Source organism: Scyliorhinus torazame, chromosome 22 (assembly GCF_047496885.1).
Source record: "Scyliorhinus torazame isolate Kashiwa2021f chromosome 22, sScyTor2.1, whole genome shotgun sequence".
Taxonomy (NCBI): Eukaryota; Metazoa; Chordata; class Chondrichthyes; order Carcharhiniformes; family Scyliorhinidae; genus Scyliorhinus; species Scyliorhinus torazame.
The window spans coordinates 7618738-7644496 of NC_092728.1; the positions used below are offsets into that span (position 1 = coordinate 7618738).

The 25759-nt window shown below is 55.2% G+C and overlaps 1 protein-coding gene across 1 annotated transcript in view; it reads left to right on the forward strand.

The window, feature by feature from the left end:
- Positions 1-25759, forward strand: part of LOC140398893 (catechol O-methyltransferase A-like) — a 250091-nt gene that overhangs the window by 215273 nt on the left and 9059 nt on the right. The window contains exon 3 of the mRNA XM_072487849.1: positions 17964-18157. Within this exon, the coding sequence (XP_072343950.1) occupies positions 17964-18157 (194 nt within the window). The remainder of the gene's footprint in view (positions 1-17963; positions 18158-25759) is intronic.

The following is a 25759-nucleotide window of genomic DNA, read 5'->3' on the forward strand; positions in this document are numbered from 1 at the left end:
ACACATTGCACTCCCCACACACACTCATCCCAGCCGCACACACACATTACAATCCCCGCACACACTCATCCCAGCCGCACACACACATTACACCTCCCACCCACACTCATCCCAGCCGCACACACACATTACACTCCCCACACACACTCATCCCAGCCGCACACACACACATTACGCTCCCCACCCACACTCATCCCAGCCGCACACACACATTACACTCCCAACACACACTCATCCCAGCCGCGCACACACATTACACTCCCCACACACACTCATCCCAACCGCACACACACATTACGCTCCCCACACACACTCATCCTAGCCGCGCACACACATTACACTCCCCACACACACTCATCCCAGCCGCACACACACATTACACTCCCCACACACACTAACCCCAGCCACACACACACATTACACTCCCCACATACACATTACACTCCCCGCACACACTCATCCCAGCCACACACACACATTACACTCCCCACACACACTCATCCCAGCCGCACACACACACTACACTCCCCGCACACACTCATCCCAGCCGCACACACACATTACAATACCCGCACACACTCATCCCAGCCGCACACACACATTACACTCCCCACACACACTCATCCCAGCCGCACACACACATTACACTCCCCACCCACACTCATCCCAGCCGCACACACACATTACACTCCCCACACACACTCATCCCAGCCGCATACACACATTACACTCCCCACACACACTCACCCCAGCCGCACACACACATTGCACTCCCCACACACACTCATCCCAGCCGCACACACACATTACAATCCCCGCACACACTCATCCCAGCCGCACACACACATTACACCTCCCACCCACACTCATTCCAGCCGCACACACACATTACACTCCCCACACACACTCATCCCAGCCGCACACACACATTACACTCCCCACCCACACTCATCCCAGCCGCACACACACATTACACACCCAACACACACTCATCCCAGCCGCGCACACACATTACACTCCCCACACACACTCATCCCAACCGCACACACACATTACACTCCCCACACACACTCATCCTAGCCGCGCACACACATTACACTCCCCACACACACTCATCCCAGCCGCATACACACATTACACTCCCCACACACACTCATCCCAGCCGCACAATCACATTACACTCCCCACACACACTCATCCCAGCCGCACACACACATTACACTCCCCACACACACTCACCCCAGCCACACACACACATTACACTCCCCACATACACATTACACTCCCCGCACACACTCATCCCAGCCACGTACACACATTACACTCCTCACACACACTCATCGCAGCCGCACACACACATTACACTCCCCACACACACTCATCCCAGCCGCACACACATCACACTCCCCACACACACTCATCCCAGCCGCACACACATTACACTCCCCACACACATTCATCCCAGCCACACACACACATTACACTCCCCACACACACTCATCCCAGCCGCACACACACATTACGCTCCCCACCCACACTCATCCCAGCCGCACACACACATTACACTCCCAACACACACTCATCCCAGCCGCGCACACACATTACACTCCCCACACACACTCATCCCAACCGCACACACACATTACACTCCCCACACACACTCATCCTAGCCGCGCACACACATTACACTCCCCACACACACTCATCCCAGCCGCACACACACATTACACTCCCCACACACACTAACCCCAGCCACACACACACATTACACTCCCCACATACACATTACACTCCCCGCACACACTCATCCCAGCCACACACACACATTACACTCCCCACACACACTCATCCCAGCCGCACACACACACTACACTCCCCGCACACACTCATCCCAGCCGCACACACACATTACAATCCCCGCACACACTCATCCCAGCCGCACACACACATTACACTCCCCACACACACTCATCCCAGCCGCACACACACATTACACTCCCCACCCACACTCATCCCAGCCGCACACACACATTACACTCCCAACACACACTCATCCCAGCCGCGCACACACATTACACTCCCCACACACACCATCCCAGCCGCACACACACATTACACTCCCCGCACACACTCATCCCAGCCGCACACACACATTACACCTCCCACCCACACTCATCCCAGCCGCACACACACATTACACTCCCCACACACACTCATCCCAGCCGCACACACACATTACACTCCCCACCCACACTCATCCCAGCCGCACACACACATTACACACCCAACACACACTCATCCCAGCCGCGCACACACATTACACTCCCCACACACACTCATCCCAACCGCACACACACATTACACTCCCCACACACACTCATCCTAGCCGCGCACACACATTACACTCCCCACACACACTCATCCCAGCCGCACACACACATTACACTCCCCACACACACTCACCCCAGCCACACACACACATTACACTCCCCACATACACATTACACTCCCCGCACACACTCATCCCAGCCACGTACACACATTACACTCCTCACACACACTCATCGCAGCCGCACACACACATTACACTCCCCACACACACTCATCCCAGCCGCACACACATCACACTCCCCACACACACTCATCCCAGCCGCACACACATTACACTCCCCACAAACACTCATCCCAGCCACACACACACATTACACTCCCCACACACACTCATCCCAGCCGCACACACACATTACACTCCCCACACACACTCATCCCAGCCGCACACACATATTACACACCCCACACACACTCATCCCAGCCGCACACACACATTACACTCCCCGCTCACACTCATCCCAGCCGCACACACACATTACACTCCCCGCTCACACTCATCCCAGCCGCACACACACATTACACTCCCCGCACACACTCATCCCAGCCGCACACACACATTACACTCCCCACACACACACATCCCAGCCGCACACACACATTACACTCCCCACACGCACTCAACCCAGCCGCACACACATATTACACACCCCACACACACTCATCCCAGCCGCACACACACATTACACTCCCCACACACACTAATCCCAGCTGCACACACACATTACACTCCCAACACACACTCATCCCAGCCGCACACACACATTACACACCCCACATACACTCACCCTTGCCGCACACACACATTACACTCCCCACACATACTCATCCCAGCCGCACACACACATTACACACCCCACATACACTCACCCTTGCCGCACACACACATTACACTCCCCACACACACTAATCCCAGCCGCACACACACATTACACTCCCCACACACACTCACCCTTGCCGCACACACACATTACACTCCCCACACACACTCATCCCAGCCGCACACACACATTACACACCCCACATACACTCACCCTTGCCGCACACACACATTACACTCCCCACACACACTAATCCCAGCCGCACACACACATTACACTCCCCACACACACTCATCCCAGCCGCAGACACACATTACACTCCCCACACACACTCATCCCAGCCGCAGACACACATTACACTCCCCACACACACTCATCCCAGCCGCACACACACATTACACTCCCCACACACACTCATCCCACCCGCACACACACATTACACTCCCCACACACTCTCATCCCAGCCGCACACACACATTACACTCCCCACACACACTCATCCCGGCCGCACACACACATTACACGCCCCACACACACTCATCCCAGCCACACACACACATTACACTCCCCACACACACTCATCCCAGCCGCACACACACATTACACTCCCCACACACACTCACCCCAGCCGCACACACACATTACACACCCCACACACACTCACCCCAGCCGCACATACACATTACACTCCCCACACACACTCATCCCAACCGCACACACACATTACACTCCCCACACACACTCACCCCAGCCGCACATACACATTACACTCCCCGCTCACACTCATCCCAGCCGCACATACACATTACACTCCCCACACACACTCATCCTAGCCGCACACACACATTACACACCCCACACACACTCATCCCAGCCGCACACACACATTACACACCCAACACACACTCATCCCAGCCGCGCACACACATTACACTCCCCACACACACTCATCCCAACCGCACACACACATTACACTCCCCACACACACTCATCCTAGCCGCGCACACACATTACACTCCCCACACACACTCATCCCAGCCGCACACACACATTACACTCCCCACACACACTCACCCCAGCCACACACACACATTACACTCCCCACATACACATTACACTCCCCGCACACACTCATCCCAGCCACGTACACACATTACACTCCTCACACACACTCATCGCAGCCGCACACACACATTACACTCCCCACACACACTCATCCCAGCCGCACACACATCACACTCCCCACACACACTCATCCCAGCCGCACACACATTACACTCCCCACACACACTCATCCCAGCCACACACACACATTACACTCCCCACACACACTCATCCCAGCCGCACACACACATTACGCTCCCCACCCACACTCATCCCAGCCGCACACACACATTACACTCCCAACACACACTCATCCCAGCCGCGCACACACATTACACTCCCCACACACACTCATCCCAACCGCACACACACATTACACTCCCCGCACACACTCATCCCAGCCGCACACACACATTACACTCCCCACACACACTCATCCTAGCCGCGCACACACATTACACTCCCCACACACACTCATCCCAGCCGCACACACACATTACACTCCCCGCACACACTCATCCCAGCCGCGCACACACATTACACTCCCCACACACACTCATCCCAACCGCACACACACATTACACTCCCCACACACACTCATCCTAGCCGCGCACACACATTACACTCCCCACACACACTAACCCCAGCCACACACACACATTACACTCCCGACATACACATTACACTCCCCGCACACACTCATCCCAGCCACACACACACATTACACTCCCCACACACACTCATCCCAGCCGCACACACACACTACACTCCCCGCACACACTCATCCCAGCCGCACACACACATTACAATCCCCGCACACACTCATCCCAGCCGCACACACACATTACACTCCCCACACACACTCATCCCAGCCGCACACACACATTACACTCCCCACCCACACTCATCCCAGCCGCACACACACATTACACTCCCAACACACACTCATCCCAGCCGCGCACACACATTACAATCCCCGCACACACTCATCCCAGCCGCACACACACATTACACCTCCCACCCACACTCATCCCAGCCGCACACACACATTACACTCCCCACACACACTCATCCCAGCCGCACACACACATTACACTCCCCACCCACACTCATCCCAGCCGCACACACACATTACACACCCAACACACACTCATCCCAGCCGCGCACACACATTACACTCCCCACACACACTCATCCCAACCGCACACACACATTACACTCCCCACACACACTCATCCTAGCCGCGCACACACATTACACTCCCCACACACACTCATCCCAGCCGCACACACACATTACACTCCCCACACACACTCACCCCAGCCACACACACACATTACACTCCCCACATACACATTACACTCCCCGCATACACTCATCCCAGCCACGTACACACATTACACTCCTCACACACACTCATCGCAGCCGCACACACACATTACACTCCCCACACACACTCATCCCAGCCGCACACACATCACACTCCCCACACACACTCATCCCAGCCACACACACACATTACACTCCCCACCCACACTCATCCCAGCCGCACACACATATTACACACCCCACACACACTCATCCCAGCCGCACACACACATTACACTCCCCACACACACTCACCCCAGCCGCACACACACATTACACTCCCCACACACACTCATCCCAGCCGCACACACATATTACACACCCCACACACACTCATCCCAGCCGCACACACACATTACACTCCCCGCTCACACTCATCCCAGCCGCACACACACATTACACTCCCCGCTCACACTCATCCCAGCCGCACACACACATTACACTCCCCGCACACACTCATCCCAGCCGCACACACACATTACACTCCCCACACACACACATCCCAGCCGCACACACACATTACACTCCCCACACACACTCAACCCAGCCGCACACACATATTACACACCCCACACACACTCATCCCAGCCGCACACACACATTACACTCCCCACACACACTAATCCCAGCTGCACACACACATTACACTCCCCACACACACTCATCCCAGCCGCACACACACATTACACACCCCACATACACTCACCCTTGCCGCACACACACATTACACTCCCCACACATACTCATCCCAGCCGCACACACACATTACACACCCCACATACACTCACCCTTGCCGCACACACACATTACACTCCCCACACACACTAATCCCAGCCGCACACACACATTACACTCCCCACACACACTCACCCTTGCCGCACACACATATTACACTCCCCACACACACTCATCCCAGCCGCACACACACATTACACACCCCACATACACTCACCCTTGCCGCACACACACATTACACTCCCCACACACACTAATCCCAGCCGCACACACATTACACTCCCCACACACACTCATCCCAGCCGCAGACACACATTACACTCCCCACACACACTCATCCCAGCCGCAGACACACATTAAACTCCCCACACACACTCATCCCAGCCGCACACACACATTACACTCCCCACACACACTCATCCCACCCGCACACACACATTACACTCCCCACACACTCTCATCCCAGCCGCACACACACATTACACTCCCCACACACACTCATCCCGGCCGCACACACACATTACACTCCCCACACACACTCATCCCAGCCACACACACACATTACACTCCCCACACACACTCATCCCAGCCGCACACACACATTACACTCCCCACACACACTCACCCCAGCCGCACACACACATTACACACCCCACACACACTCACCCCAGCCGCACATACACATTACACTCCCCACACACACTCATCCCAACCGCACACACACATTACACTCCCCACACACACTCACCCCAGCCGCACATACACATTACACTCCCCACACACACTCATCCTAGCCACACACACACATTACACTCCCCACACACACTCATCCTAGCCGCACACACACATTACACTCCCCACACACACTCATCCTAGCCGCACACACACATTACACTCCCCACACACACTCATCCCAGCCGCACACACACATTACACTCCCCACGCACACTCATCCCAGCCGCACACACACATTACACTCCCCACGCACACTCATCCCAGCCGCGCACACACATTACACTCCCCGCACACACTCATCCCAGCCGCACACACACATTACACTCCCCACACACACTCACCCCAGCCGCACACACACATTACACTCCCCACACACACTCATCCCAGCCGCACACACACATTACACTCCCCACACACACTCACCCCAGCCACACGCACACATTACACTCCCCACACACACTCATCCCAGCCGCACACACACATTACACTCCCCACACACACTCATCCCAGCCGCGCACACACATTACACTCCCCACACACACTCATCCCGGCCGCACACACACATTACACTCGCTGCACACACTCACCCCAGCCACACACACACATTACACTCCCCACACACACTCATCCCAGCCGCACACACACATTACACTCCCCACACACACTCATCCCAGCCGCACACACACATTACACTCCCCACACACACTCATCCCAGCCGCGCACACACATTACACTCCCCACACACACTCACCCCAGCCGCAAACACACATTACACTCCCCACACACACTCATCCCAGCCGCACACACACATTACACTCGCTGCACACACTCACCCCAGCCACACACACACATTACACTCCCCGCTCACACTCACCCCAGCAGCACACACACATTACACTCCCCACACACACTCATCCCAGCCGCACACACACATTACACTCCCCACACACACTCACCCCAGCCGCAAACACACATTACACTCGCTGCACACACTCATCCCAGCCGCACACACACATTACACTCCCCACACACACTCATCCTAGCCGCACACACACATTACACTCCCCGCACACACTCATCCCAGCCGCACACACACATCACACTCCCCACACACACTCATCCCAGCCGCACACACACATTACACTCCCCACACACACTCATCCTAGCCGCACACACACATTACACTCCCCGCACACACTCATCCTAGCTGCACACACACATTACACTCCCCCACACACACTCACCCCAGCCGCACACACACATTACACTCCCAACACACACTCATCCCAGCCGCACACACACATTACACTCCCCACGCACACTCATCCCAGCCGCACACACACATTACACTCCCCACCCACACTCATCCCAGCCGCACACACACATTACACTCCCAACACACACTCATCCCAGCCGCGCACACACATTACACTCCCCACACACACTCATCCCAGCCACACTCACACATTACACTCCCCACCCACACTCATCCCAGCCGCACACACACATTACACTCCCCACACACACTCATCCCAGCCGCATACACACATTACACTCCCCACACACTCACCCCAGCCGCACACACACATTGCACTCCCCACACACACTCATCCCAGCCGCACACACACATTACAATCCCCGCACACACTCATCCCAGCCGCACACACACATTACACCTCCCACCCACACTCATCCCAGCCGCACACACACATTACACTCCCCACACACACTCATCCCAGCCGCACACACACATTACACTCCCCACCCACACTCATCCCAGCCGCACACACATTACACTCCCAACACACACTCATCCCAGCCGCGCACACACATTACACTCCCCACACACACTCATCCCAACCGCACACACACATTACACTCCCCACACACACTCATCCTAGCCGCGCACACACATTACACTCCCCACACACACTCATCCCAGCCGCACACACACATTACACTCCCCACACACACTAACCCCAGCCACACACACACATTACACTCCCCACATACACATTACACTCCCCGCACACACTCATCCCAGCCACACACACACATTACACTCCCCACACACACTCATCCCAGCCGCACACACACACTACACTCCCCGCACACACTCATCCCAGCCGCACACACACATTACAATCCCCGCACACACTCATCCCAGCCGCACACACACATTACACTCCCCACACACACTCATCCCAGCCGCACACACACATTACACTCCCCACCCACACTCATCCCAGCCGCACACATACATTACACTCCCAACACACACTCATCCCAGCCGCGCACACACATTACACTCCCCACACACACTCATCCCAGCCGCATACACACATTACACTCCCCACACACACTCACCCCAGCCGCACACACACATTGCACTCCCCACACACACTCATCCCAGCCGCACACACACATTACAATCCCCGCACACACTCATCCCAGCCGCACACACACATTACACCTCCCACCCACACTCATCCCAGCCGCACACACACATTACACTCCCCACACACACTCATCCCAGCCGCACACACACATTACACTCCCCACCCACACTCATCCCAGCCGCACACACACATTACACTCCCAACACACACTCATCCCAGCCGCGCACACACATTACACTCCCCACACACACTCACCCCAGCCGCACACACACATTGCACTCCCCACACACACTCATCCCAGCCGCACACACACATTACACTCCCAACACACACTCATCCCAGCCGCGCACACACATTACACTCCCCACACACACTCATCCCAGCCGCACACACACATTACAATCCCCGCACACACTCATCCCAGCCGCACACACACATTACACCTCCCACCCACACTCATCCCAGCCGCACACACACATTACACTCCCCACACACACTCATCCCAGCCGCACACACACATTACACTCCCCACCCACACTCATCCCAGCCGCACACACACATTACACTCCCAACACACACTCATCCCAGCCGCGCACAAACATTACACTCCCCACACACACTCATCCCAACCGCACACACACATTACACTCCCCACACACACTCATCCTAGCCGCGCACACACATTACACTCCCCACACACACTCATCCCAGCCGCACACACATTACACTCCCCACACACACTCACCCCAGCCACACACACACATTACACTCCCCACATACACATTACACTCCCCGCACACACTCATCCCAGCCACGTACACACATTACACTCGTCACACACACTCATCGCAGCCGCACACACATATTACACTCCCCACACACACTCATCCCAGCCGCACACACATCACACTCCCCACACACACTCATCCCAGCCGCACACACATTACACTCCCCACACACACTCATCCCAGCCACACACACACATTACACTCCCCACACACACTCATCCCAGCCGCACACACACATTACACTCCCCACACACACTCATCCCAGCCGCACACACACATTACACTCCCCACACACACTCATCCCAGCCGCACACACATATTACACACCCCACACACACTCATCCCAGCCGCACACACACATTACACTCCCCGCTCACACTCATCCCAGCCGCACACACACATTACACACCCCGCTCACACTCATCCCAGCCGCACACACACATTACACTCCCCGCACACACTCATCCCAGCCGCACACACACATTACACTCCCCACACACACACATCCCAGCCGCACACACACATTACACTCCCCACACACACTCAACCCAGCCGCACACACATATTACACACCCCACACACACTCATCCCAGCCGCACACACATTACACTCCCCACACACACTAATCCCAGCTGCACACACACATTACACTCCCCACACACACTCATCCCAGCCGCACACACACATTACACACCCCACATACACTCACCCTTGCCGCACACACACATTACACTCCCCACACATACTCATCCCAGCCGCACACACACATTACACACCCCACATACACTCACCCTTGCCGCACACACACATTACACTCCCCACACACACTAATCCCAGCCGCACACACACATTACACTCCCCACACACACTCACCCTTGCCGCACACACACATTACACTCCCCACACACACTCATCCCAGCCGCACACACACATTACACACCCCACATACACTCACCCTTGCCGCACACACACATTACACTCCCCACACACACTCATCCCAGCCGCACACACACATTACACACCCCACATACACTCACCCTTGCCGCACACACACATTACACTCCCCACACACACTAATCCCAGCCGCACACACACATTACACTCCCCACACACACTCATCCCAGCCGCAGACACACATTACACTCCCCACACACACTCATCCCAGCCGCAGACACACATTACACTCCCCACACACACTCATCCCAGCCGCACACACACATTACACTCCCCACACACACTCATCCCAGCCGCACACACACATTACACTCCCCACACACTCTCATCCCAGCCGCACACACACATTACACTCCCCACACACACTCATCCCGGCCGCACACACACATTACACTCCCCACACACACTCATCCCAGCCACACACACACATTACACTCCCCACACACACTCATCCCAGCCGCACACACACATTACACTCCCCACACACACTCACCCCAGCCGCACACACACATTACACACCCCACACACACTCACCCCAGCCGCACATACACATTACACTCCCCACACACACTCATCCCAACCGCACACACACATTACACTCCCCACACACACTCACCCCAGCCGCACATACACATTACACTCCCCACACACACTCATCCTAGCCGCACACACACATTACGCTCCCCACACACACTCATCCTAGCCGCACACACACATTACACTCCCCACACACACTCATCCTAGCCGCACACACACATTACACTCCCCACACATACTCATCCCAGCCGCACACACACATTACACTCCCCACGCACACTCATCCCAGCCGCACACACACATTACACTCCCCGCTCACACTCATCCCAGCCGCACATACACATTACACTCCCCACACACACTCATCCTAGCCGCACACACACATTACACTCCCCACACACACTCATCCTAGCCGCACACACACATTACACTCCCCACACACACTCATCCTAGCCGCACACACACATTACACTCCCCACACACACTCATCCCAGCCGCACACACACATTACACTCCCCACGCACACTCATCCCAGCCGCACACACACATTACACTCCCCACACACACTCATCCCAGCCGCACACACACATTACACTCCCCGCTCACACTCATCCCAGCCGCACACACACATTACACTCCCCACACACACTCACCCCAGCCGCACACTCACATTACACTCCCCACACACACTCATCCCAGCCGCAGACACACATTACACTCCCCACACACACTCACCCAGCCGCACATACACATTACACTCCCCACACACACATTACACTCCCCACACACACATTACACTCCCCACACACACTCACCCAGCCGCACACACACATTACACTCCCCACACACACTCATCCCAGCCGCACACACACATTACACTCCCCACACACACTCATCCCAGCCGCACACACACATTACACTCCCCACACACACTCATCCCAGCCGCACACACACATTACACTCCCCACACACACTCATCCCAGCCGCACACACACATTACAGTCCCCACACACACTCACCCAGCCGCACACACACATTACACTCCCCACACACACTCATCCCAGCCGCACACACACATTACACTCCCCACACACACTCATCCCAGCCGCACACACACATTACCCTCCCCACACACACTCATCCCAGCCGCACACACACATTACACTCCCCACACACACTCATCCCAGCCGCACACACACATTACACTCCCCACACACACTCATCCCAGCCACACACACACATTACACTCCCCACACACACTCATTCCAGCCGCACACACACATTACGCTCCCCACACACACTCATCCCAGCCGCACACACACATTACACTCCCCACACACACTCATCCTAGCCGCACACACACATTACACTCCCCGCACACACTCATCCCAGCCGCACACACACATCACACTCCCCACACACACTCATCCCAGCCGCACACACACATTACACTCCACACACACACTCATCCCAGCCGCACACACACATTACACTCCCCACACACACTCATCCCAGCCACACACACACATCACACTCCCCACACACACTCATCCTAGCCGCACACACACATTACACTCCCCGCACACACTCATCCTAGCTGCACACACACATTACACTCCCCACACACACTCATCCCAGCCGCACACACACATTACACTCCCCACACACACACATCCCAGCCACACACACACATTACACTCCCCACACACACTCATCCTAGCCGCACACACACATTACACTCCCCACACACACTCATCCCAGCCTCACACACACATTACACTCCCCACACACACTCATCCTAGCCGCACACACACATTACACTCCCCACACACACTCACCCCAGCAGCAAACACACATTACACTCCCCACACACACTCATCCTAGCCGCACACACACATTACACTCCCCACACACACTCACCCCAGCAGCAAACACACATTACACTCCCCACACACACTCATCCTAGCCGCACACACACATTACACTCCCCACACACACTCATCCCAGCAGCAAACACACATTACACTCCCCACACACACTCATCCTAGCCGCACACACACATTACACTCCCCACACACACTCATCCCAGCCGCACACACACATTACACTCCCCACCCACACTCATCCCAGCCGCACACACACATTACACTCCCCACACACACTCATCCTAGCCGCACACACACATTACACTCCCCACACACACTCATCCCAGCCGCACACACACATTACACTCCCCACACACACACATCCCAGCCACACACACACATTACACTCCCCACACACACTCATCCTAGCCGCACACACACATTACACTCCCCACACACACTCATCCCAGCCTCACACACACATTACACTCCCCACACACACTCATCCTAGCCGCACACACACATTACACTCCCCACACACACTCACCCCAGCAGCAAACACACATTACACTCCACACACACACTCACCCCAGCAGCACACACACATTACACTCCCCACACACACATTACACTCCCCACACACACATTACACTCCCCACACACACTCATCCCAGCCGCACACACACACTACACTCCCCGCACACACTCATTCCAGCCGCACACACACATTACACTCCCCACACACACTCACCCCAGACAAGAAGGTGGCACTGGCTGTGCTGGAGCGCGTCCACACAGCTGTTGGGTCGGCTGGGGCCTGGGGGGACACCTGTACAACAGGTGGCCCTAAGTTCACACCGTCCTGCGAGAGGCCTGTGCAGCTGGCTGGCTGCCTGTCCGGCTGCGGCAATGGTGTTCCGTGCCCATCCACCCCGACCCCACAGCCCACCTCCTGCACCCCCACCCTCCCCCTCCCCGCTACTCCCCACGTCCCTGGTAGAATCCACCCCGGTCAGCGGCACAGCTATCAGAAAACCACGGCGATTTTGGACATTTCCGTCCCCCCTCGGAAACCGCAGGGTCTGGTTTAGATCAGTGGGCTAAACAGCTGGCTTGTAACGCAGAACAATACTAGCAGCACGGTTCAATTCCCGCACCAGCCTCCCCGAACAGGCGTCGGAATGTGGCGACTAGGGGCTTTTCACAGTAACTTCATTTGAAGCATTCTCGTGACAATAAGCAATTTTCTTTTTTTTTAAATTTCTCTCTCTCTCTCTGTCTCTCTCTCTCTGTCTCTCTCTCTCTCTCTCTGTCTCTCTCTCTGTCTCACTCTCTCTCTCTCTCTCTCTCTCTCTCTCTGTCTCTCTCTCACTGTCTCTCTCTGTCACTCTCTCTCTGTCACTCTCTCTCTGTCACTCTCTCTCTGTCTCTCTCTCTCTCTGTCACTTTCTCTCTGTCACTCTCTCTCTGTCTCTCTCTCTGTCTCACTCTGTCTCTCTCTCTCTGTCACTCTCTCTCTGTCTCTCTCTCTCTCTCTCTCTGTCTCTCTCTCTGTCTCTCTCTCTCTCTCTGTCTCTCTCTCTGTCTCTCTGTCTCTCTCTCACTGTCTCTCTCTGTCACTCTCTCTCTGTCACTCTCTCTCTGTCTCTCTCTCACTGTCTCTCTCTGTCTCTCTCTGTCTCTCTCTCTCTCTCTCTCTCACTCTCTCTCTCTCTCTCTCTGTCACTCTCTCACTGTCACTCTCTCTCTGTCTCTCTCTCTGTCTCTCTCTCTCTGTCTGTCTCCCTCTCTCTCTCTCTCTGTCTCTCTCTCTCTGTCTCTCTGTCTCACTCTCTCTGTCTCTCTCTCTCTGTCTCTCTCTTTCTCTCTGTCTCTTTCTCTCTGTCTCTCTCTCTGTCTCTCTCTCTCTCTCTGTCTCTCTCTCTCTCTCTCTGTCTCTGACTCTCTCTCTGACTCTCTCTTGCTCTGTCTCTCTCTCTGGCTCTGTCTCACTCACTCTCTTTGTGTCTCTCTCTGTCTCTCTCTCTCTCTGTCTCTCTGTTTAGCACTGGGCTAAATCGCTGGCTTTGAAAGCAGACCGAGGCAGGCCAGCAGCACGGATCAATTCCCGTACCAGCCTCCCCGAACAGGCGCCGGAATGTGGCGACTAGGGGCTTTTCACAGTAACTTCATTGAAGCCTACTTGTGACAATAAAAGATTATTATTACGACGCCAGTTTCACGATTTTTAAAAGCACAAGTGAACTATTCCGGGAACTCGGGCTGTCGGAGGTGAATCGCGGAGGCCTCGGTGAATACTGGGTGGGGCCCACTAATGATATGCAAACGGCGGCATGTCTACCGCACGTGCGTTCCGGAAGGCATTGCCGCCCGCTGTCGAGGTGACGGGGAATCGCGACTTGGTGTCAAATAGGCGACGGAACCGATTCTCCATCCAATCGCTTTCGCGGTTTCGGCGACGGCGAGTGGAAAATTGCGACCAAGGGGTTTACAAAGGGTTAAGTGATCGAGCAAATGGAACCACATTGAGGTCATCATCAGATCGGTCAATGGTCCGACTGAATGGCGAGGCGGGAGGAAGGGCCTGAGTGGCCGGACTCCGAACACGCCTGTTCTTATGTAACGTTTGCAGCCAATGGGGGAGACGGGAGAGTGATGGGAAATTCGGCAACACCTGCACAGTGTGATCCCGCAAACAGCAATGAGAAACAGAATTGGGCTGGAACATTTTTAATCATTTTGGTTCAGTGACACACAGCGGACAGGATACACCTCCCTTCACACAATTGTACATCACTACACAGGACATGTACTGCACGTCACACAGTGAAGCGCTCCCTCAGTACTGACCCTCTGACAGTGCGGCACTCCCTCAGTACTGACCCTCTGACAGTGCAGCACTCCCTCAGTACTGACCCTCTGACAGTGCGGCGCTCCCTCAGTACTGACCCTCTGACAGTGCGGCACTCCCTCAGTACTGACCCTCTGACAGTGCAGCACTCACTCAGTACTGACCCTCTGACCGTGCGGCACTCCCTCAGTACTGACCCTCTGACAGTGCAGCACTCCCTCAGTACTGACCCCCTGACAGTGCAGCACTCCCTCAGTACTGACCCTCTGACAGTGCGGCACTCCCTCAGTACTGACCTTCTGACAGTGCGGCACTCCCTCAGTACTGACCCTCTGACAGTGCGGCACTCCCTCAGTACTGACCCTCTGACAGTGCGGCACTCCCTCAGTACTGACCTTCTGACAGTGCGGCACTCCCTCAGTACTGACCCTCTGACAGTGCGGCACTCCCTCAGTACTGTCCCTCTGACAGTGCGGCACTCCCTCAGTACTGACCCTCTGACAGTGAAGCGCTCCCTCAGTACTGACCCTCTGACAGTGCGGCACTCCCTCAGTACTGTCCCTCTGACAGTGCGGCACTCCCTCAGTACTGACCCTCTGACAGTGAAGCGCTCCCTCAGCACTGACCTTCTGACAGTGCGGCACTCCCTCAGTACTGACCCTCTGACAGTGCGGCACTGCCTCAGTACTGACCCTCTGACAGTGCAGCACTCACTCAGTACTGACCCTCTGAAAGTGCAGCACTCCCTCAGTACTGACCCTCTGACAGTGCAGCACTCCCTCAGTACTGACCCTCTGACAGTGCAGCACTCCCTCAGTACTGTCCCTCTGACAGTGCGGCACTCCCTCAGTACTGACCCTCTGACAGTGAAGCGCTCCCTCAGCACTGACCTTCTGACAGTGCGGCACTCCCTCAGTACCGACCCTCTGACAGTGCGGCACTCCCTCAGTACTGACCCTCTGACAGTGCGGCACTCCCTCAGTACTGACCCTCTGACAGTGCAGCACTCCCTCAGTACTGACCCTCTGACAGTGCGGCACTCCCTCAGTACTGACCTTCTGACAGTGCGGCACTCCCTCAGTACCGACCCTCTGACAGTGCGGCACTCCCCCAGTACTGACCCTCTGACAGTGCGACACTCCCTCAGTACTGACTCTCTGACAGTGCAGCACTCCCTCAGTACTGAACCTCTGACAGTGCGGCACTCCCTCAGTACTGACACTCTGACAGTGCGGCACTCCCTCAGTACTGACCCTCTGACAGTGCGGCACTCCCTCAGTACTGACCCTCTGACAGTGCGGCACTCCCTCAGTACTGACCCTCTGACCGTGTGTGTAATGGAGCAGACGTCTGCTGGTTTGGGGCTGCCGCTCGGGGACACATCGCAGCTGTTCAAGCCTCTTCCCGTTTTGTTGCAGGTCAGATCCTGGATCAGGTGGTTTCGGAGGTGAACCCCGGGGTGGCGTTGGAATTGGGCACCTACTGTGGCTATTCCACTGTTCGCATTGCGAGGCTCCTGAAGCCGGGGGCCCGACTTTACACAATGGAGTCTGAGCCTCACTTCGCCGACATCGCTCAGCAGGTTATCAGCTTTGCTGGACTGCAAGACCAGGTGACGAGAAGGTCGAATCGAGAGCAAACTGCATTTATATAGCCCCTCTTGCTGGGGTCGCTCCTGTGCCGTGCTGGTCCCCTGTCGGGGCTGGAATTGCTGATCCTGAGGAACAGTTGACGCCGTCGAGAAACGCATTGACGACGCTGTCAACACTGAGCCTCAGGATCAGTGAATCCCGCCCACAGTCGCCAGTGATGGAACATCAATGTTTGTCGCAGAATAACAGAGACATCAAAAAATTCTCCAGTACTTAAAAAAATGCAAACGGATGCTCCGCTTAAAATAAATGAGGTTGATAGGCAGCAGTGACTGCCAACACTTGAAATGAACGGAACAGTGATCCGAGTGAAGTTCATTAGAAGTCTGACAACACCGGGTTAATGGTTAAAAGCCTGACATTACAGTGTGTTTGACTGCTGTGGTCATGGTTTTTTTAAAAAGAAGAGATTTGTTTTGTTTTGTAAAGCTTGGGAGCATCTCCGAACCAGAAAGTGAAATTGACCAAAATAATGTGGTTTTCAGTCTGGACTAATGGACTGTGTTTTGACTGGCGAAAGTCTCTGGGGAGCTCATTGAGCTTTGCAGATTGCAGAGATGATTTGTTTTCCAGCTTGGGGGATATGAGGTCATTGCTGGGTGGAGCCAAAGAGGGTAGAGATTCCGATTTTGGGAGAGAGCGGGAGAAGGGTTGAGTTCTGATCTGCCTGGTGCTGAGTCCACAATAATCTCACAGCAGGATGGTTAGAACAAGAGTAACAATATTTCAAGCAGAGCAGACTTGGCTGAGGACAAGGAAGAACAGGGCAGGTGAACCAGCTTGTTGGAGATATTCAGCCAGACTCTGAAGAGGTTCTAACAGAAGCCAAATCTGTTCTATAAAGCAAGTATTACTCAATGCCATGCTGATTTTCAGATATGATGTAGAGATGCCGGTGATGGACTGGGGTGAGCACAGTAAGAAGTCTTACAACACCAGGTTAAAGTCCAACAGGCTTGTTTCGAATCACTAGCTTTCAGAGTGCTGCTCCTTCCTCAGGGGAATGAAGAGGTGGGGTCCACAAACACATGTATAGACAAAGCCAATGATGGAAGACGATATTTTAAATGTGAGTCTTTGCAGGTAATTAAGTCTTTACAGGTCCAGACTGAGCAACTGGAGATGGGGTAAACCCAGGTTAAAGAGGTGTGAATTGTCTCAAGACAAGACAGTTGGGAGGATTTCACAAGCCCAAGCCAGATGGTGCGGGGTGAATGTAATGTGACATGAATCCACGGTCCCGGTTAAGGCCGTACTCATATGTGCGTAACTTGACGACAAGTATCAGATTGAGACAATTCGCACCTCTTTAACCTGGGATTATCCCTCTCTCCAGTCACATCGTCTGGACCTGTAAAGACTTAATTTTCTGCAAAGACTCGCATTCAGAGTATCGTCTTCCATCATTGACTTTGTCTATATATGTGTTTGTGGAACCCACCTCTTCATTCACCTGAGGAAGGAGCAGCGCTCCAAAAGCTAGTGACATCGAAACAAACCTGTTGGACTTTAACCTGGTGTTGTAAGACTTCTTACTGTGCTCACCCCAGTCCAACGCCGGCATCTCCACATCATGGCAATTTAAGTTAGACACTGGTGCCAAAGCCAATTTAATCAGCATGACTGATTTAAAAATTCAGCCGATTAGAAGAAATCACAAAATTTCCTGAGAGAGATTATAACGGTTCAAACATTAAATGTTACGGTGCTTGTGACCCGAGTGTGGTGGTGAAGAAAACAGTTTATTCCATCCCATTCTATATCGGAGGCCTTGGATTCATTAATCGGGGATCAGTCCCGCGAAGAATTAGCTCGAGCGCAGTTGGTATACAGCACCCACAATGGATCGGATCCAACACGCCAACCATTCTGAGAACATTATCACCAAGGGAGAGACAGAGAGACAGATTGACAGATAGGTAAAGAGAGGCTGAGAGAGAGAAAGGGAGAGGGCAGCACGGTAGCATTGTGGGGGGCAGCACGGTAGCATTGTGGTTAGCATAATTGCTTCACAGCGCCAGGGTCCCAGGTTCGATTCCGGCTTGGGTCACTGTCTGTGCGGAGTCTGCACTTCCTCCCCGTGTGTGCGTGGGTTTCCTCCGGGTGCTCTGGTTTCCTCCCACAGTCCAAAGATGTGCGGGTTAGGTGGATTGGCCATGATAAATTGCCCTCAGTGTCCAAAATTGCCCTTAGTGTGGGTTACTGGGTTATGGGGATAGGGTGGAGCTGTTGACCTTGGGTAGGGTGCTCTTTCCAAGAGCCGGTGCAGACTCGATGGGCCGAATGGCCTCCTTCTGCACTGTAAATTCTATGATAATTTATGATACTCTATGAGACAGAGCATGAGGGAGACAGCTAGAGAGATGGGACAGACAGAGAGATAGAGAGAGAAAGAGACAAACAGAAAGAGCGAGACATACCGAGAGAGAGAGAGATGGAGTCAGAGCGAGACAGACAGAGAGCGAGAGACGGAGACAGAGAGAGACAGACAGAGAGAGAGAGAGAGAGACGGAGACAGAGAGAGACAGACAGAGAGCGAGGCAGACAGAGAGAGAGAGCGAGACGGAGACAGAGAGAGACAGACAGAGAGCGAGGCAGACAGAGAGAGAGAGAGATGGAGACAGAGAGAGACAGAGAGCGAGGCAGACAGAGAGAGAGAGAGAGATGGAGACAGAGAGAGACAGACAGAGAGCGAGGCAGACAGAGAGAGAGAGAGAGATGGAGACAGAGAGAGACAGACAGAGAGCGAGGCAGACAGAGAGAGAGAGAGAGATGGAGACAGAGAGAGACAGAGAGAGAGCGAGGCAGACAGCGAGAGATGAGATGGAGACAGAGAGAGACAGACAGAGCGACGCAGACAGAGAGAGAGATGCAGACAGAGAGAGACAGCCAGAGAGCAAGGCAGACATAGAAGGAAAGGCAGAGAGGGAGAGATGGAAAGGAAGAGACAGCGAGAGAGAGACAGAGAGGGTTAAGGAGGAATTCCAGAGCTCGGGGCCGCCAATGGTGGAACGTGGACATCGGGGGGTACGCGAGAGGCCGGTATTGGAGGAGCACAGAGATGCCGAGGGGTGTAGGGGCTGGAGGAGGTTACAGAGATAGGGAGGGGGTGTAGGGAGCTGGAGTAGGTTACAGAGATAGGGAGGGGTGTCGGGGGCTGGAGGAGGTTACAGAGATAGGGAGGGGGTGTAGGGAGCTGGAGGAGGTTACAGAGATAGGGAGGGGTGTCGGGGGCTGGAGGAGGTTACAGAGATAGGGAGGGTGTAGGGGCTGGAGGAGGTTACAGAGATAGAGAGGGGTGTAGGGGCTGGAGGAGGTTACAGAGATAGGGAGGGGTGTAGGGGCTGGAGGAGGTTACAGAGATAGGGAGGAGGTGTAGGGAGCTGGAGTAGGTTACAGAGATAGGGAGGGGTTGTAGGGGCTGGAGGAGGTTACAGAGATAGGGAGGGGTGTAGGGGCTGGAGGAGGTTACAGAGATAGGGAGGGTTGTAGGGGCTGGAGGAGGTTACAGAGATAGGGAGGGGTGTAGGGGCTGGAGGAGGTTACAGAGATAGGGAGGGGTGTAGGGGCTGGAGGAGCTTACAGAGATAGGGAGGGTGTAGGGGCTGGAGGAGGTTACAGAGATAGGGAGGGGTGTAGGTGCTGGAGGAGGTGACAGAGATAGGGAGGGGTGTAGGTGCTGGAGGAGGTTACAGAGATAGAGAGGGGTGTAGGTGCTGGAGGAGGTTACAGAGATAGAGAGGGTGTAGGGGCTGGAGGAGGTTACAGAGATAGGGAGGGGTGTATGGGCTGGAGGAGGTGACAGAGATAGGGAGGGGTGTAGGGGCTGGAGGAGGTGACAGAGATAGGGAGGGGTGTTGGGGCTAGAGGAGGTTACAGAGATAGGGAGGGTTCTAGGGGCTGGAGGAGGTGACAGAGATAGGGAGGGTTGTAGGGGCTGGAGGAGGTTACAGAGATAGGGAGGGGTGTAGGGGCTGTAGGAGGTTACAGAGATAGGGAGGGGTGTCGGGGCTGGAGGTCACAGAGATAGGGAGGGGTGTAGGGGCTGGAGGAGGTGACAGAGATAGGGAGGGGTGTAGGTTCTGGAGGAGGTTACAGAGATAGGGAGGGGTGTAAGGGCTGGAGGAGGTGACAGAGATAGGGAGGGGTGTAAGGGCTGGAGGAGGTGACAGAGATAGGGAGGGGTGTAGGTGCTGGAGTAGGTTACAGAGATAGGGAGGGGTGTAGGGGCTGGAGGAGGTTACAGAGATAGGGAGGGTTGTAGGGACTGGAGGAGATTACAGAGATAGGGAGGGTTGTAGGAACTGGAGGAGGTTACAGAGCTTGGGAGGGTTGTAGGGGCTGGAGGAGGTTACAGAGATAGGGAGGGTGTAGGGGCTGGAGGAGGTTACAGAGATAGGGAGGGGTGTAGGTGCTGGAGGAGGTGACAGAGATAGGGAGGGGTGTAGGTGCTGGAGGAGGTTACAGAGATAGAGAGGGGTGTAGGTGCTGGAGGAGGTTACAGAGATAGAGAGGGTGTAGGGGCTGGAGGAGGTTACAGAGATAGGGAGGGGTGTATGGGCTGGAGGAGGTGACAGAGATAGGGAGGGGTGTAGGGGCTGGAGGAGGTGACAGAGATAGGGAGGGGTGTAGGGCCTAGAGGAGGTTACAGAGATAGGGAGGGTTCTAGGGGCTGGAGGAGGTGACAGAGATAGGGAGGGTTGTAGGGGCTGGAGGAGGTTACAGAGATAGGGAGGGGTGTAGGGGCTGTAGGAGGTTACAGAGATAGGGAGGGGTGTCGGGGCTGGAGGTCACAGAGATAGGGAGGGGTGTAGGGGCTGGAGGAGGTGACAGAGATAGGGAGGGGTGTAGGTTCTGGAGGAGGTTACAGAGATAGGGAGGGGTGTAAGGGCTGGAGGAGGTGACAGAGATAGGGAGGGGTGTAAGGGCTGGAGGAGGTGACAGAGATAGGGAGGGGTGTAGGTGCTGGAGTAGGTTACAAAGATAGGGAGGGGTGTAGGGGCTGGAGGAGGTTACAGAGATAGGGAGGGATGTAGGGACTGGAGGAGATTACAGAGATAGGGAGGGTTGTAGGAACTGGAGGAGGTTACAGAGCTTGGGAGGGTTGTAGGGGCTGGAGGAGGTTACAGAGATAGGGAGGATGTAGGTTACTGGAGGAGGTTACTGAGATAGGGAGGGGTGTAAGGGCTGGAGGAGGTGACAGAGATAGGGAGGGGTGTAGGTGCTGGAGGAGGTTACAGAGATAGGGAGGGGTGTAGGGGCTGGAGGAGGTGACAGAGATAGGGAGGGGTGTAACGGCTGGAGGAGGTGACAGAGATAGGGAGGGGTGTAGGTGCTGGAGGAGGTTACAGAGATAGGGAGGGGTGTAGGGGCTGGAGGAGGTGACAGAGATAGGGAGGGGTGTAAGGGCTAGAGGAGGTTACAGAGATAGGGAGGGTTCTAGTGGCTGGAGGAGGTGACAGAGATAGGGAGGGTTGTAGGGGCTGGAGGAGGTTACAGAGATAGGGAGGGGTGTAGGGGCAGGAGGAGGTTACAGAGATAGGGAGGGGTGTAGGGGCTGGAGGAGGTCACAGAGATAGGGAGGATGTAGGTTACTGGAGGAGGTTACTGAGATAGGGAGGGGGGTAAGGGCTGGAGGAGGTGACAGAGATAGGGAGGGGTGTAGGGGCTGGAGGAGGTTACAGAGATAGGGAGGGGTGTAGGGGCTGGAGGAGGTGACAGAGATTGGGAGGGGTGTAGGGCCTAGAGGAGGTTACAGAGATAGGGAGGGGTGTAGGGGCTGGAGGAGGTTACAGAGATAGGGAGGGGTGTAGGGCCAAGAGGAGGTTACAGAGATAGGGAGGGGTGTAGGGGCTTGAGGAGGTTACAGAGATAGGGAGGGGTGTAGGGGCTGGAGGAAGTTACAGAGATAGGGAGGGTTGTAGGGGCTGGAGGAGGTTACAGAGATAGGGAGGGTTGTAGGAACTGGAGGAGGTTACAGAGCTAGGGAGGGTTGTATTGGCTGGAGGAGGTTACAGAGATAGGGAGGCTTCTAGGACACTGGAGGGGTTATAGAGATAGGGAGGAGTGTAGGGGCTGGAGGAGGTTACAGAGATAGGGAGGGGTGTAGGGGACTGGAGGGGGTTACAGAGCTAGGGAGGGTTGTAGGGGCTGGAGGAGGTTACAGAGATAGGGAGGATGTAGGTTACTGGGGGAGGTTACTGAGATAGGGAGGGGTGTAAGGGCTGGAGGAGGTGACAGAGATAGGGAGGGGTGTAGCTGCTGGAGGAGGTTACAGAGATAGGGAGGGGTGTAGGGGCTGGAGGAGGTGACAGAGATAGGGAGGGGTGTAAGGGCTGGAGGAGGTGACAGAGATAGGGAGGGGTGTAGGGGCTGGAGGAGGTTACAGAGATCGGGAGGGGTGTAGGGGCTGGAGGAGGTGACAGAGATAGGGAGGGGTGTAGGGGCTAGAGGAGGTTACAGAGATAGGGAGGGTTCTAGGGGCTGGAGGAGGTGACAGAGATAGGGAGGGTTGTAGGGGCTGGAGGAGGTTACAGAGATAGGGAGGGGTGTAGGGGCTGGAGGTCACAGAGATAGGGAGGGGTGTAGGGGCTGGAGGAGGTGACAGAGATAGGGAGGGGTGTAGGTTCTGGAGGAGGTTACAGAGATAGGGAGGGGCGTAAGGGCTGGAGGAGGTGACAGAGATAGGGAGGGGTGTAGGGGACTGGAGGAGGTTACAGCGATAGGGAGGGTTGTAGGGACTGGAGGAGATTACAGAGATAGGGAGGGTTGTAGGAACTGGAGGAGGTTACAGAGCTTGGGAGGGTTGTAGGGGCTGGAGGAGGTTACAGAGATAGGGAGGATGGAGGTTACTGGAGGAGGTTACTGAGATAGGGAGGATGTAGGTTACTGGAGGAGGTTACTGAGATAGGGAGGGGTGTAAGGGCTGGAGGAGGTGACAGAGATAGGGAGGGGTGTAGGTACTGGAGGAGGTTACAGAGATAGGGAGGGTGTAGGGGCTGGAGGAGGTTACAGAGATAGGGAGGGGTGTAGGTGCTGGAGGAGGTTACAAAGATAGGGAGGGGTGTAAGGGCTGGAGGAGGTGACAGAGATAGGGAGGGGTGTAGGTGCTGGAGGAGGTTACAGAGATCGGGAGGGGTGTAGGGGCTGGAGGAGGTGACAGAAATAGGGAGGGGTGTAGGGGCTAGAGGAGGTTACAGAGATAGGGAGGGTTCTAGGGGCTGGAGGAGGTGACAGAGATAGGGAGGGTTGTAGGGGCTGGAGGAGGTTACAGAGATAGGGAGGGGTGTAGGGGCTGGAGGAGGTTACAGAGATAGGGAGGGGTGTAGGGGCTGGAGGAGGTCACAGAGATAGGGAGGGGTGTAGGGGCTGGAGGAGGTCACAGAGATAGGGAGGGGTGTAGGTGCTGGAGGAGGTTACAGAGATAGGGAGGGGTGTAAGGGCTGGAGGAGGTGACAGAGATAGGGAGGGGTGTAGGGGACTGGAGGAGGTTACAGAGATAGGGAGGGTTGTAGGGACTGGAGGAGATTACAGAGATAGGGAGGGTTGTAGGAACTGGAGGA